The following is a 15,756-nucleotide window of genomic DNA, read 5'->3' as shown; positions in this document are numbered from 1 at the left end:
CGGGCTGTCCGCTTCCTACTTCCTTTAGCCCCGTACGTCACACGGCGCTTCAGCCGATCACCGGCCACAGCGATGTCCCGCCTCGGCCGGTGATAGGCTGAAGCGCCGTGTGACGTACCAGGCTAAAGGAAGTAGGAAGTAAACAGCCCGGCCGAATGATCAGCTGTTGCGGAGCTCCGGGGCAACATATGGAGGTAAGTGAAAATTTGTTTTGTCTTTTTTTGTAGCCCCGGCAGGACAGAATAGAAAAAGTCTGTGCCGGACATCTCTTTTAACAGACCATAGAAATGCTGCCACTGCCTGTGAACCTAATCATGGTCATGCACTCGGCAATACACTGGACCTTTCTTCCAGTGGGGTTCTCAGCAAGCAGATAGTTGTAGCCTTATATAGATGTACAAAAACAGTCCTAGAACTAAGGTGAAAAACATGCGGCATTCACCAATGAACAGTATAAACCACTACTTTATTAACCTCTTGTGGCCTTAGCCCGATGATACCAGTGCGAGGCACTAGTGGGTCAGAAAGGTAAGTGTAGTCTGCAGTCCGAGTCATCCAGACCGATACCCAGGGCTGAGGCAGAGCCATATACAGGCTGATGGTTGAGGATGCGGCACAGGTTAAGTTCAGCAATCCAGGTCCAGGAAAGAGGCGCAGGTCAGGATACATGGAAGATAAGGACAGCTCACCTTCACTAAGAACACAAGGAACCTCAAGCAAGTAGGAGCAGGCACAAGCAGCTTCCAGTTTTCTTGTTCACCAGCCAGACCCAGGTTACCTTTTCATTAAACTCCCTTGTCTGCCTCTTCACTACACACCCGGCTCTTCATTACATTCCCATGTCTCTTCATTACACACCCGTCTCATCATTACACTCCTGTCTATCCATTATACCAGTCTCTTCATTACACCCGTCTCTTAATTACACCCCGTCTCTTCATAACACTCCTCTGTCTATCCATTATGCCAGTCTCTTCATTACACTCTTGTCTCTTAATTACACCCATCTCTTCATTACACCCCATCTCTTCATAACACGCCTCTGTCTATCCATTATGCAAGTCTCCTTATTACACTCCTGTCTCATCACTACACCCCCTCACTTCACGACACCACATCTCTTGGTTACGCCCACATTTATTCATTACACCCCTCTGTCTTTTCATTATACCCCTCTTCATAATACCGCCGTTTCTTTATTACACTCCATCTCTTTATTACACTCCCCCCCTGTAGTCTCTTCATTACACATGGACTCTTCCTGGACCATTTTAAGCTGCTTATGAGCAGGAAATTCCATGCCCTATCATTGACAGCAGCCACTGTCTCTTTTGTTTGCAGTGATGAGCTAAAAAAGAATCGTGGACTGCTATACACTGGTACCGCATCTTATTTAGTTGTGAATCCGGGTTCTGTTGACCTCGTGGTGACATTTCAATCCTGCCTTTGCTGTCACACTGCACCCTGCTGATGTCTGTCACCCCTAGTAGTGTTATGACATGAACAGCTCAGCCATATCTATAGGACGTCCTGAGAACACGTTGCCTCTCATGGCTTCCGGCAGGATAATATTTGCCCACACGCAGCAAGAGTTTCCCAGAAATGTCTGCATCAGATTGTAACACTTCCTTGTCCTCCCCGGTCACCAGATTTATCCCCAATCCAGCATTTATGGGGAGCCAGGATCTACAAGCCCAACTGCAATATCTGTGTGCCAATGTGGCACAGGAGGCCATATGGGACCTGTATGTCTCCATGTATCTCAACCATATGTCATCCTGTATCTAGGCTAGAGGTGCCCAACAGGGTACTAGAGCCTCCATGTATCCCAAACGTATTTCATCTTGTATCTAGGCTAGAGGCGCCCATCAGGGAACTGGAGCCTTCATGTATCCCAAACATATCTCATCTTGGCTAGAGGTGCCCATCAGGGAACTGGAGCCTTCATGTATCCCAAACGTATCTCATCTTGTGTCCAGGCTAGGGGCACCCAACAGGGAACTGGAGCCTTCATGTATCCCAAACATATCTCATCTTGTATCTAGGCTAGAGGCGCCCATCAGGGAACTGGAGCCTTCAGGTATCCCAAACATATCTCATCTTGTGTCCAGGCTAGAGGCGCCCATCAGGGAACTGGAGCCTTCATGTATACCAAACGTATCTCATCTTGTATCAAGGCTTGAGGCGCCCATCAGGGAACTGGAGCCTTCATGTATCCCAAACGTATCTCATCTTGTATCTAGGCTAGAGGTGCCCGTCAGGAAACTGGAGCCTTCATGTATCCCAAACATATCTCATCTTGGCTAGAGGTGCCCATCAGGGAACTGGAGCCTTCATGTATCCCAAACGTATCTCATCTTGTGTCCAGGCTACAAGCGCTTAACAGGGAACTGGAGCCTTCATGTATCCCAAACATATCTTGTATCTAGGCTAGAGGCGCCCATCAGGGAACTGGAGCCTTCATGTATCCCAAACATATCTCATCTTGGCTAGAGGCGCCCATCAGGGAACTGGAGCCTTCATGTATCCCAAACGTATCTCATCTTGTGTCCAGGCTACAAGAGCTTAACAGGGAACTGGAGCCTTCATGTATCCCAAACATATCTCATCTTGTATCTAGGCTAGAGGCGCCCATCAGGGAACTGGAGCCTTCATGTATCCCAAACGTATCTCATCTTGTGTCCAGGCTAGGGGCACCCAACAGGGAACTGGAGCCTTCATGTATCCCAAACGTATCTCATCTTGTGTCCAGGCTACAAGCGCTTAACAGGGAACTGGAGCCTTAATGTATCCCAAACATATCTCATCTTGTATCTAGGCTAGAGGTGCCCATTAGGGAACTGGAGCCTTCATGTATCCCAAACATATCTCATCTTGGCTAGAGGCGCCCATCAGGGAACTGGAGCCTTCATGTATCCCAAACGTATCTCATCTTGTGTCCAGGCTACAAGCGCTTAACAGGGAACTGGAGCCTTCATATATCCCAAACATATCTTGTATCGAGGCTAGAGGCGCCCATCAGGGAACTGGAGCCTTCATGTATCCCAAACATATCTCATCTTGGCTAGAGGCGCCCATCAGGGAACTGGAGCCTTCATGTATCCCAAACGTATCTCATCGTGTCCAGGCTACAAGCGCTTAACAGGGAACTGGAGCCTTCATGTATCCCAAACATATCTCATCTTGTATCTAGGCTAGAGGCACCCATCAGGGAACTGGAGCCTTCATGTATCCCAAACGTATCTCATCGTGTCCAGGCTACAAGCGCTTAACAGGGAACTGGAGCCTTCATGTATCCCAAACATATCTTGTATCTAGGCTAGAGGCGCCCATCAGGGAACTGGAGCCTTCATGTATCCCAAACATATCTCATCTTGGCTAGAGGCGCCCATCAGGGAACTGGAGCCTTCATGTATCCCAAACGTATCTCATCTTGTGTCCAGGCTACAAGAGCTTAACAGGGAACTGGAGCCTTCATGTATCCCAAACATATCTCATCTTGTATCTAGGCTAGAGGCGCCCATCAGGGAACTGGAGCCTTCATGTATCCCAAACGTATCTCATCTTGTGTCCAGGCTAGGGGCACCCAACAGGGAACTGGAGCCTTCATGTATCCCAAACGTATCTCATCTTGTGTCCAGGCTACAAGCGCTTAACAGGGAACTGGAGCCTTAATGTATCCCAAACATATCTCATCTTGTATCTAGGCTAGAGGTGCCCATTAGGGAACTGGAGCCTTCATGTATCCCAAACATATCTCATCTTGGCTAGAGGCGCCCATCAGGGAACTGGAGCCTTCATGTATCCCAAACGTATCTCATCTTGTGTCCAGGCTACAAGCGCTTAACAGGGAACTGGAGCCTTCATATATCCCAAACATATCTTGTATCGAGGCTAGAGGCGCCCATCAGGGAACTGGAGCCTTCATGTATCCCAAACATATCTCATCTTGGCTAGAGGCGCCCATCAGGGAACTGGAGCCTTCATGTATCCCAAACGTATCTCATCTTGTGTCCAGGCTAGAGGCGCCCATCAGGGAACTGGAGCCTTCATGTATCCCAAACATATCTCATCTTGTATCTAGGCTAGAGGCACCCATCAGGGAACTGGAGCCTTCATGTATCCCAAACGTATCTCATCGTGTCCAGGCTACAAGCGCTTAACAGGGAACTGGAGCCTTCATGTATCCCAAACATATCTCATCTTGTATCTAGGCTAGAGGCGCCCATCAGGGAACTGGAGCCTTCATGTATCCCAAACATATCTCATCTTGTGTCCAGGCTACAGGCGCCCAACAGGGTACAAGAGGCTCCAGAAGAATAAACAAATACACATTCAGTAATACAAGACCAAAGCATTTAAAACATTAAAATTTACCATAAGGGTATGTTCACCCGTCACAATTTGTGTGGAATGTCTCTTTCTCCCCCGTTAACCCTTTTTTGGTGCTGTTCCCTCTCTGTTTCTCCCCCGTTAATCCTTTCGGTGCTGTCCCCTCTCTCTCCTCCGTTAACCCTTCCAGTGCTGTCCCCTCTATCTTTCTCCCCTGTTAACCCTTCCGGTTCTGTCTCCTCTCTTCCTCCCCCATTAACCCTTTCGATGCTGTCCCCTCTCTCTTTCTCCCCCATTAACCTATCCGATGCTGTCCCTCTCCTTCTACCCTGTTAACTGTTCACAGAGCAGTCCCTACTTCCCTCCCATCCTTGTATTAACACTTTAATGGTCCCTTAATCCCATTTTTATGCAATTATTTGATTAAATAAATGGCCAAACTTATCAATTATAATAATTATTGTTAATTGCAGACCTAGTTCTTAGAGAATGCTTTTAGCCCTAAGGATGTTGATTAAGTTTGCACCAAATGTAGCAGCCATTGTTGCAGATAGTCCAGATATCAAATGATGATTTAGTATAAAAACAAAGTTTATCTCAGTATTGGATATCAGTAATGTTTTGTTCAGCATCCCTATTGAATAAAAGTTCAGTAAGTTTTAAAGAAAAAAAGGCACGAAAATATAAAAACACCATGTCATTACTTTAATTAGTCAGGAGAAGCAACTAGAAACAGGTTTATCACTTTCTAGAAGGATGGGAATATGGGTGGGTAGGATCACATGACCTATGACATAATTGTCAGCAGAATATCGCCCATTTACACAGAGCAACATGCAGTTCATAACTATGGTTTTTATGACTACACTAAAGATTCGATTAGCCAACAAATGAGCATTGGGGGATCCCCGAGGTTATTACACAGAGGGTGATATTGGGCAATTATCTCCCCATGCAATATGCTCTTAAAGGGAACCAGTCATCAGATTTTACCCTTTATTCCCATTGACAACATGATATATATAGGGTAAAATCAGCTTCCCACAGTAGATGCACATAGCCTGCTCCATTTGGCATTTTTGACCTTGTGAGTTGTCTCTATTCCCGCTTTGTTACAACCCTCATGGCGTATAATAAAGCCTGGAAAGTATATTTAAATGCGTCCTGGTTGGGTCCTTCACGTTTTCTAACCAACAATCAGCTGAAATCTGGAAGCCGGTGCCAGCGTCATCAGGGAGCGCAGCCTCCTTATCCTCAGCGGCTCTGGTCACAAGAAGCCTTCGGTCCTGACACCGCTAAAGCCACCCGGTCCTGCCATCGGCCAAAAGCTCCAATCTTCATCCTCCTTTCATTAATAGATCTTTCTGGTGCAGGAAGGGCGGCCATCTGTAAGGTGTATGAACTGCTCCCTCTCTCCTGCAGCGAGGCTCCGGCTCATGTTTGAACTCTTCAGGTGTTGTCCCCTCCTTTCCCTCTGTATAAACCCTTCTGGTGCTGTCCCCTCGATCTTTCTCCTCCATTAACCCTTTAGGTACTGTCCCCTCTCCTGTTAACTGTTCACGGAGCTGAGCTGTCCTTCAGCTTGCTCACCATATCTGAGTGTTTTCAGGGCCAGCAGGGATAGTGAAAAAAAAAAAACAAGTTTGAACGGCGTTCTGCATCCCGATGTAGTCATGACATTCCAAGTCTATGCTGAAACACGTCAGAGGACTGGTAGGTAACTGGGTCGTAGTTTTTTTATGCTTTAGGGTGCGTTCCCACAGGGCGAAAACGCAGCGTATTTCACGCTGCGCTAAATTTACAGCAGCAGCGGGAAATACGCTGCGTATTCCTTGCTCACTATACACACAGGGGTTTCCAGCGGCAGCCCTGTGTGTGTAGTGAGTTTTAGAGGCGGGGCCATGTGCCGGCGTGTCTGACGCGCGGCTTCGCCTCCAAAACTCACTACACACATAGGGCTGCCGCCGGAAAGCCCTGTGTGTATAGTAAGCAAGGAATACGCAGCGTATTTCCCGCTGCTGCCGTAAATTTTGCGCAGCGTGAAATACGCTGCGCATACGCCCTATGGGAAAGCACCCTTAGGCTCAGATTTTGCTTGCACATCCGGGATGTCTTTTGATGCATATGTGGGGTACAGCTAGAACTACTCGGTACCTTTTTTCTACTACTTTACTAGCATTGCTAGCCTATTTATGAAATTGTGATTTTTGTTTCCCTGCTACCATTTACCAACTTATGCATTACATGTGAACAGCTACTAAGGTTTTTTTTTGGGGGGGGGGGTTCTTGTCCACCTCAGTATCTTTTTGTTTTCAGTTTCCCTTGCTGTGTACATACTTTTATGTGATTTTTTATGTTGATCAGACTTAATAAAGAGAACACATTTATTAATATAGTTATGTGTTAGTGGTTCTTTTTGGTAGGTTGGTGTATAAAATGAGAAGGACTGGGCGGGGGGGAAATTAATGCAAGTGGGTATTTACCTGGCTTGGGGATAGTAAAAGAGTGGTTATTAATGGTACTTATTCTGAGTGACTTACCAGTGGGGACCACAGGGGTCAGTCTTGGGTCCTATTCTATTTAATATATTCATTAATGACCTTGTAGAGGGGTTGAATAGTAAAGTAGCCATCTTTGCAGATGAAACTAAACTCTGTAAAGTGGTTAACACAATAGAGGACAGTGCACTGCATATAGTAGTTAACACAATAGAGGAAAGTACACTGTGTATAGCAGATGACACAATAGAGGACTGTGCACTGTTACAAATGGATCTGGATAGGTAGGAGGTTTGGGCTGGGAAGTGGCAGATGAGGTTCAACACTGATAAATGTAAGGTTATGCACATGGGAAGAAAAAATCCAGGCTGGGATTATGTATTATATGGGAGAACATTTGGGACATTTTAAGGACTTGGGAGTTTTAGTTAACAGTAAAGTTAGCTGTAGTTACCAGTGTTGGGCAACTGCTGCCAAGGCAAATAAAATCATGGGGGGCATCAAGAGGGGCATAGATGCCCACGACAAGGAAATAATTCTACCACTATACAAATCACTAGTTAGACCACACATAGAATACTGTGTACAGTACTGGGCACCAGTGTACAAGAAAGATATAGTGGAGCTGGAGAGGGTTCACAGATGGGTAACCAGAGTAATACGGGGAATGGGAGGACTACAGTACCCAGAAAGATTTTTAGAATTAGGATTATTTAGTTTAGAAAAGAAGGCTTAGGGGGTGACCTAATAACTATGTATAAATATATCAGGGGACCGTACAGAGATCTCTCTCATGATCTATCTTTACCCAGGACTGTATCTATAAAAAGGGGGCATCCTCTTTGTTTGGAGGAAAGAAGGTTTCTACACCAGCACAGACGGGGGTTCTTTACTGTAAGAGCAGTGAAACTGTGGAACTCTCTCCCGGAGGAGGTGGTCATGGTGAACTCTGTAAAAGGGTTAAAAAGGGGCCTGGCTGCATTTTTGGAGAGTAATAACATTACAGGTTATGGATTCTAGATTTATAGGGAAAGAAGGTTTATCCAGGGATTTATTCTAACTGCCATATTTGGAGTCGGGAAGGAATTTTTACCTCTAAGATGAGGGTTTTTTGCCTTCCTCTTAATCAACCCAGTAGGGACTCATACAGGTTGAACTTGATGGACTCTGGTCTTTTTTCAACCTTAGGAACCATGTTACTATATAGGGTAAAATGTGATGACAGGTTCCCTTAAAAGGGGTGCGCAGCCTGTAGACATCCTATCCAATATTCAAAGGGATAGGGTATAAGATGTCAGATCTCAGGGGGTTTGGCCGCTGGGAACCCCCTCCCCCAATCTCCATGCCGGCACCACGTTGTTCTTAACACGGAAGCCATGCCCCCTTCATTCACGTCTACAGGAGGGGACGTGATGGCTGTGTACTAGGAGCCCCAGTAATGAGCGCATGGCAAGTCACTGCTGTATTTCAACTTACCATGGCCTCTTAGAAGACATAATAAGTTGAATCGTTCGTATGTCGGGGGGGAACAATGTATTACAACATGTGGATGACATCCAGTTACCAAGAGAAAATAAAAGGACTTCTGTCTTTATCTATCTGTATTAGTACAAAAAGCTGGATGATTGAAATACAACCTGAGGAAATGGTGAAACTAAAACAATGTTCCCGAAACCCCCCAAAAAGGGAGACGATCTTCAAAGGAGAGCAGTAAGTTTAATGGAGTCCAAGAGATACCTGGAATAGTTACAATGGCCCTGATTTACTTAGAGTGGAGTGTAGTTTTCTTTGTGGATATAGATTCTCAACAGGTATTTTTCCACGGTGTTTACTAAGCTTTCCCTACATTTTGCACTTTTTCCTACCTTTTGCTTTTTGCTCTTAGCGGTCAGGTTTTCCAGAGCTCAAACCCACCACATTTTATGTGGAAACATTAGTAAATATGGAGGAATTAAAAAAAAATGTCAGGGACACGCCACCTTTGGGTGCCCACATCCCTTTCGGAGTAAAATGGAGAGTTGGTCTGTTTTTTTAATTGAAGTGTGCGACACAATTTCGGCACAATACCTAATAAAAAGAACCTGTCGGGATCACTTTAGTAAATAACCCTCTATGTGTCCTTCAATAGAAGTCTAATGTCTCCATCGCTACTGTAAGCAGAATGCTGGTATAGAAGGTACTTGGCCAAACATGGCCTTTCTGACAGGCACAAGCTCTAAAAGGAAAACGGCACGTCCCTGGAATCCTTTTCGATAGCCAAGAACCCTCTGAAGAAGTCTATCAAGTCCAAGTCTATTGGTCAGTCTGGGGAAAAAGACATTTACATGTCTTACTCCTTTACTACAGTGGTCCCTCAAGTTCCAATATTGATTGGTTCCAGGACGACCATTGTATGTTGAAACCATTGTATGTTGAGACCATAACTCTATGGAAACCCGGTAATTGGTTTTGAAGCCACCAAAATGTCATCCAAAAATAGTAAAAAGTGAGGATTAAACAAAAAAAAGTAGATAACTAATATAGATAAAGCAAATCCTTACATATAAAAGTAATAAAGAGCTGCTGGAAGCTGTAATCACTGTCTATGTAGAGGAAATAAGCTTCTTTACGGTCCTGTACAGTACACACAATGTCCCAAAAAAGTAATGAGCCATCCTTACCTGGTGTCCAAAGGATCAGCTAACCCTGGTACAGGTAAAGAGTAGTACAGAACATGTAATACCTCCCTGTAATGTAGGGGGTGCTACCAGATAGCCAGTCAATGCATGCACTTCAGTAATACAGGTGTTTTACCAGTAAAATGCCCATTCTGATTGTTCAGTTCTTCCAGCCATTGACATGTTTCACAGATCTGGAATGTCAGTAGCACTGTATGGTGAATCTGGTTTCAAGTTACAATGGTCCAGAAAAGACCATTGTATGTTGAAACGATTGTATGTTGTGTCCATTGTAAGTTGAGGGATCACTGTATATCACTCTGGGCTAGCTTATGACAACAGTAACATAATTCTCTTCTGCGTGACTTCTCTGATGATTGCTTAGTTTGCCTTTAGTGATAAAACATTTCCCACATTCTGAACACGAATACGGTTTCTCTCCTGTGTGACTTCTCTGGTGTATTACCAGTTCTGATTTACTCTTAAAACATTTCCCACATTCTGTACACGAATATGGTTTTTCTCCAGTGTGACTTCTTTCATGTTGAACAAGGTTTGATTTATCTTTAAAACCTTTCCCACATTCCGGGCAAGAATACGGCTTTTCTCCAGTGTGACTTCTCTCATGTCTGACAAGATTAGATTTTCCAGTAAAGCATTTCCCACATTCTGAACATGTATACGGTTTTTCTCCTGTATGACGTCTTTCATGTTTAACCCGCTCTGATTTACTTGTAAAACATTTTCCGCATTCTGAACAGGAATATGGCTTTTCTCCTGTGTGAATTCTCTGATGCATAACAAGATGGGATGTCTTTGCAAAACATTTCCCACATTCTGTACATAAATATGGCTTCTCTCCTGTGTGACTTCTCTCATGTTTAACAAGATCTGATTTACTTCTAAAACATTTCCCACATTCTGAACATGAATACGGCTTCTCCCCTGTGTGAATTCTCTTGTGCGTAACAAGACTTGATTTACTTCCAAAGCATTTCCCACATTCTGAACATGAATACAACTTCTCTCCTGTGTGAATTCTTCTGTGTGCAAAAAGACTCCATCTTCTTGTAAACTCTTTTCCACATTCATTACATTGAAACCTTATGCCCCATTTCTGATCTGTCCTTGTGGTAACAATGTGTGGTTGGTCAGGAGAAGGTTCCTCATGATCAGGTGGATTATTATAGGATAGATCTGGATAGACATTAGGGGTAAGGAGGTCTTCTCCTGAGGAGCGCTTCATGATATCTTCATCTTCTCCTTTATCATTCAGGGATAACATGATGTTTCCCTCAGAATTCTTACTGGGATTTTCTGTTAGGATAAAAATGTATTTTGTTATTGTTTCCCTAAACCACAAAGTAAAGAAATTTACAAAATTTATATTTGGCTAAAAAAACAAATAGACTGTTTATAAACCCAACACTGCTCAACACTTTCTAGAATCTGGGCTTTGTCCTCCCTATCCTGGGAATGTGGAGCAGGGTAACTCTTAGCATTACTTGTCTAGGAGTTGGACGCGTGACAAGATATGTGACTTTTAGTATGGTTGAAAAAAAAAGACATACGTCCATCAAGTCCAACCAAGGATAATAGACTTATGGGTAAGAATAGTTAATTCCTAACACACTGAATAAGACTGCATGTAAAACACAGAAAATTATTTAAAAAAAATTATAAACACAGGGATATAGGCCTTAGAATGTTAGACAAAGAATTTTGACTGTCCATCAAACCTTGCATCCCTACAGCCACCCGAGCTGAGTTTAGCATTGCAGCTGGAACAGCTGTGCCTCGCCACCACAATGAGCCTCACCCTAAGAATCATAAGAATTCCCTCTATAAATCTATTACTACATACCTGGGGTAAAACCTCCTGGAAATTCCTCCTTCATTTTCCTCATCCTGTCTTCTGCTTCATCCTCCACTTTAATAATGGTCAGATCTCCCCCCTGATGTGACATATAGAACAATTCACTACAATACAGCAGACAGGAGGAACAAACATCCAACACATCAACATAAGAGACCCCCAAAATCTATCCTCACATCTATGACTACAGAGTAGTGGTATAGGATCAGACTCATCTACCTGATGCTTCTCTGGGACATTTCCCTCTGGACAGTCCTGGGAATACAGAGGACGGGGACACCTCTCGGGTGGATTTCTATCAATGACTCCATCTGTAGGGAACACACAGGGAATGAATACATCACCTGCTGGATAGATTTCTGTGTTACTAGGTAGTGAGAGTGATATCTATATATAAATATATATGACTCTTACCTTGTGATGTGAGGGGCCGGTGATCCTCCACCATGACTATGTCCAGATCCTCATGTCCTTCTATATACTCCCACCTCTTCATGGAGAAATCAACATCCTGACAATTTATAGGAACCTGACACACAATGATACAGTCAACACCAGACCACTCCATTACTGTATAATGTCCCAGCAGTGTCACCTCTCCAGTCATCACTGTTACGCCGAGCGCTCCGGGTCCCTGCTCCTCCCCGGAGCGCTCGCGGCGTTCTCCTCTATGCAGCGCCCCGGTCGGGCCCGCTGACCGGGAGCGCTGCACTGACATTCAGGATGGGGAGGCGATTCGCATAGTGGGACGCGCCCGCTCGCGAATCGCATCCCAAGCCAATTACCCGTCCCGGTCCCCGGCTATCATGTTCTGGCGCGCGTGGCTCCGCTCTCTAGGGCGCGCGCCAGCTCTCTAAGATTTAAAGGGCCAGTGCACCAGTGATTGGTGCCTGGCCCAATCAGTCTGATTAGCTTCCACCTGCTCCCTGTCCATATAACCTCACTTCCCCTGCACTTCCTTGCTGGATCTTGTTGCCTTAGTGCCTAGAGAAAGCTACTACTGTGTTTACCATTACTGTGTTCCTGACCTCCTGCTATTACTATTGACTACGAACCTTGCCGCCTGCCCCGACCTTCTGCTACGTCTGACCTGGCTTCTGCCTAGTCCTTCTGTCCCACGCCTTCTCAGCAGTCAGCGAGGTTGAGCCGTTGCCGGTGGATACGACCTGGTTGCTACCGCCGCAGCAAGACCATCCCGCTTTGCGGCGGGCTCTGGTGAAAACCAGTAGCAACCCTAGAACCGGTCCACCGACACGGTCCACGCCAATCCCTCGCTGACACAGAGGATCCACATCCAGCTAGCCGAATCATAACAATCACCAGACCCCTCCATTACTGTATAATGTCCCAGCAGTGTCACCTCTCCAGTCATCCCCAGACCCCTCCATTACTGTATAATGTCCCAGCAGGGTCACCTCTCCAGTCATCCCCAGACCCCTCCATTACTGTATAATGTCCCAGCAGGGTCACCTCTCCAGTCAGCAGCTCAGTGATCCTGTGGGTGAGTTCTATGATCTTCTGCTCATGTATATGTGAGAGAGGTGGAGGCTCTGCGATGGGGTCCCGGGCCCTGCCCCATCCTCCTGATTCATGGAGATGGCTGCTGGGGGCCACACACTCCCCCCACGTCTTCTTCACTATGGTGTAATCCTGTGTATGAAAAGAGACAATGAGGAGACTGACCCCAGTATTCCTCCCTCACTACAAAGAGGAGATTGTTAAAAACATTTGAAATAATGGGGTCAGTTGTGGAGGCCTCACCTAAATGGAGACATTGATAAAATAAAGCAGGTCCAAAGATAGGAGAAAAAAAATGGTGGCAGGTTCAAACATCAAAACTTATTAATAAAGACAAAAAAGACTAAAAGGTGTATAGTCTAAAAGGAAGATGGGAAAGAGACATGATGGAAAAGATGAGAGGCTGTAATTTTCATCATAGGTATACCTGAACTATGAGAGACAGAATGAGAAAAAAAATCCATAAAATCACGGTCTGATTTTTAAAGAATTTATTTGCAAATTATGGTGGAAAATAAATATTTGGTCACCAACAAACAAGCAAGATTTCTGGCTCTCACAGACCTGTAACTTCTTCTTTAAGAGTCTCCTCTGTCCTCCACTCGTTACCTGTATGAATGGCTCCTGTTTGAACTTATCAGTATAAAAGACACCTGTCCACAACCTCAAACAGTCACACTCCAAACTCCACTATGGCCAAGACCAAAGAGATGGCGAAGGACACCAGAAACAATATTGTAGACCTGCACCAGGCTGGAAAGACTGAATCTGCAATAGGCAAGAAGTTTGGTGTGAAGAAATAAACTGTGGGAGCAATTATTAGAAAATGGAAGACATACAAGACCACTGATAATCTCCCTCGATCTGGGGCTCCACACAAGATCTCACCCTGTGATGTCAAAATGATCACAAGAACGGTGAGCAAAAATCCCAGGACCACACGGGGGGGGGGGGGGGGAACCTACTAAATGACCTGCAGAGAGCTGGGACCAAAGTAACAAAGGCTGCGATCAGTAACACTCTACGCCGCCAGAAATTCAAATCATGCAGTGCCAGACGTGTCCCCCTGCTTAAGCCATTACATGTCCGGGCCCGTCTGAAGTTTGCTAGAGAGCATTTGGATGATCCAGAAGAGGATTGGGAGAATGTCATATGGTCAGATGAAACCCAAGTAGAACTTTTTGGTAAAAACTCAACTCGTCATGTTTGGAGGAGAAAGAATGCTGAGTTGCATCCAAAGAACACCATACCTACTGTGAAGCATGGGGGTGGAAACATCGTGCTTTGGGGCTGTTTTTCTGTTAAAGGACCAGAACGACTGCTCCGTGTAAAGGAAAGAATGAATGGGGCCATGTATAGTGAGATTTTGAGTGAAAACCTCCTTCCATCAGCAAGGGCATTGAAGATGAAATGTGGCTGGGTCTTTCAGCATGACAATGATTCCAAACACACCGCCCAGGCAATGAAGGAGTGGCTTCGTAAGAAGCATTTCAAGGTCCTGCAATAGCCTAGCCAGTCCCCAGATCTCAACCCCATAGAAAACCTTTGGAGGGAGATGAAAGTCTGTGTTGCCCAGCGACAGCCCCAAAACATCACTGCTCTAGAGGAGATCTGCATGGAGGAATGGGCCAAAATACCAGCAACAGTGCGTGAAAACCTTATAGAAGACGTTTGTCATTGCCAACAAAGGGTATATAACAAAGTATTGAGATGAACTTTTCTTATTGACCAAATACTTATTTTCTACCATAATTTGCAAATAAATTCTTAAAAAATCCGACAATGTGATTTTATGGATTTTTTTCTCATAGTTAATGTATACCGATGATGAAAATTACAGCCCTCTCATCTTCTTAAAGGGGTACTCCGCCCCTAGACATCTTATCTGCTATCCAAAGGATAGTGGATAAGATGTCAGATCGCCGCGTTCCCGCTGCTGTGGACCCCGGGGATCACCGCTGCGGCACCCCGCTATCATTACTGCACAGAGCGAGTTTGCTCTGTGCGTAATGACGGGCGATACAGGGGACGGAGCAGCGTGACGTCATGGCTCCGCCCCTCGTGACATCACGGCCTGCCCTCTTAATGCAAGTCTATGGCAGGGGACGTGACGACCGCCACGCCCCCTCCCATAGACTTGCATTGAGGGGGGCGGGCCGTGACGTCACGAGGGGCGGAGCTGTGACGTAGCGATGCTCCGGCCCCTGTATTGCCCATCATTACGCGCAGAGCAAACTCACTCTGTGCAGTAATGATAGCGCGGTCCCGCAGCCGCGATGTGGAAGATACCATTACTTGAGTCATAATATCATCATCAAAAGAAAATCCTTAGGCCTTTACTTCTGCATAGGAGGTTCCCTTTCAAGGCCAGAAAATGGAGCCAAATAGTCTGTTGTACAATTGACTTCAATGGCGTCCATCTGGTTTCCACCTGGTGTCTGTTTATTTAGCAGGATCTGACCGGGCAAAATAAATTACGGCTTGGAGCTCCAACAGGGGTTTGAACATAGCCTTCAAGAGGACCTATCATGTGGACGTATAATTAAGAGTGTGCGCCAACTCTCGCAATAACCAGGGAGACCACGGCTACATAATATCAGAGCCTGTACAGGAAAGGCAAATCACGCGAGACGTGATTTTACATCAATCATACCGCACGGTGTAACACAAGAGATGGTAGATCACGACACACGATTCTGCCATTTGCAAGATGGCGGCGCTTGGTTTGGGAGGTTGGGGTTATGATGTCAAGCTACAACGGGGCATGACGGCTGAATTTTTCTATATTTTTTTATATTATTATTGGAATTTTTTTAATGAAGGTTTCCTATAATGTAACCGGTATTAACTGAAAAATTTGAATTAAAATGTATTC

General features: G+C 45.2%; 1 protein-coding gene across 1 annotated transcript in view; it reads right to left on the bottom strand.

The window, feature by feature from the left end:
• Positions 1-6,374: 6,374 nt before the first annotated feature.
• Positions 6,375-15,756, bottom strand: part of LOC130308375 (zinc finger protein 420-like) — a 201,175-nt gene continuing 191,793 nt past the window's right edge. The window contains exons 9-13 of the mRNA XM_056552244.1: positions 12,834-13,013; positions 11,778-11,892; positions 11,583-11,674; positions 11,352-11,442; positions 6,375-10,804 (exon numbers count right to left, since the gene is read on the bottom strand). Coding sequence (XP_056408219.1) covers positions 9,813-10,804; positions 11,352-11,442; positions 11,583-11,674; positions 11,778-11,892; positions 12,834-13,013 — 1,470 coding nt within the window. The 3' untranslated portion in view covers positions 6,375-9,812. The remainder of the gene's footprint in view (positions 10,805-11,351; positions 11,443-11,582; positions 11,675-11,777; positions 11,893-12,833; positions 13,014-15,756) is intronic.

This window comes from Hyla sarda, chromosome 1 (genome assembly GCF_029499605.1).
Source record: "Hyla sarda isolate aHylSar1 chromosome 1, aHylSar1.hap1, whole genome shotgun sequence".
NCBI lineage: Eukaryota > Metazoa > Chordata > Amphibia > Anura > Hylidae > Hyla > Hyla sarda.
The sequence above is the reverse complement of the archived record's forward strand: the minus strand, read 5'-3'. Positions and strand labels throughout refer to the sequence as shown.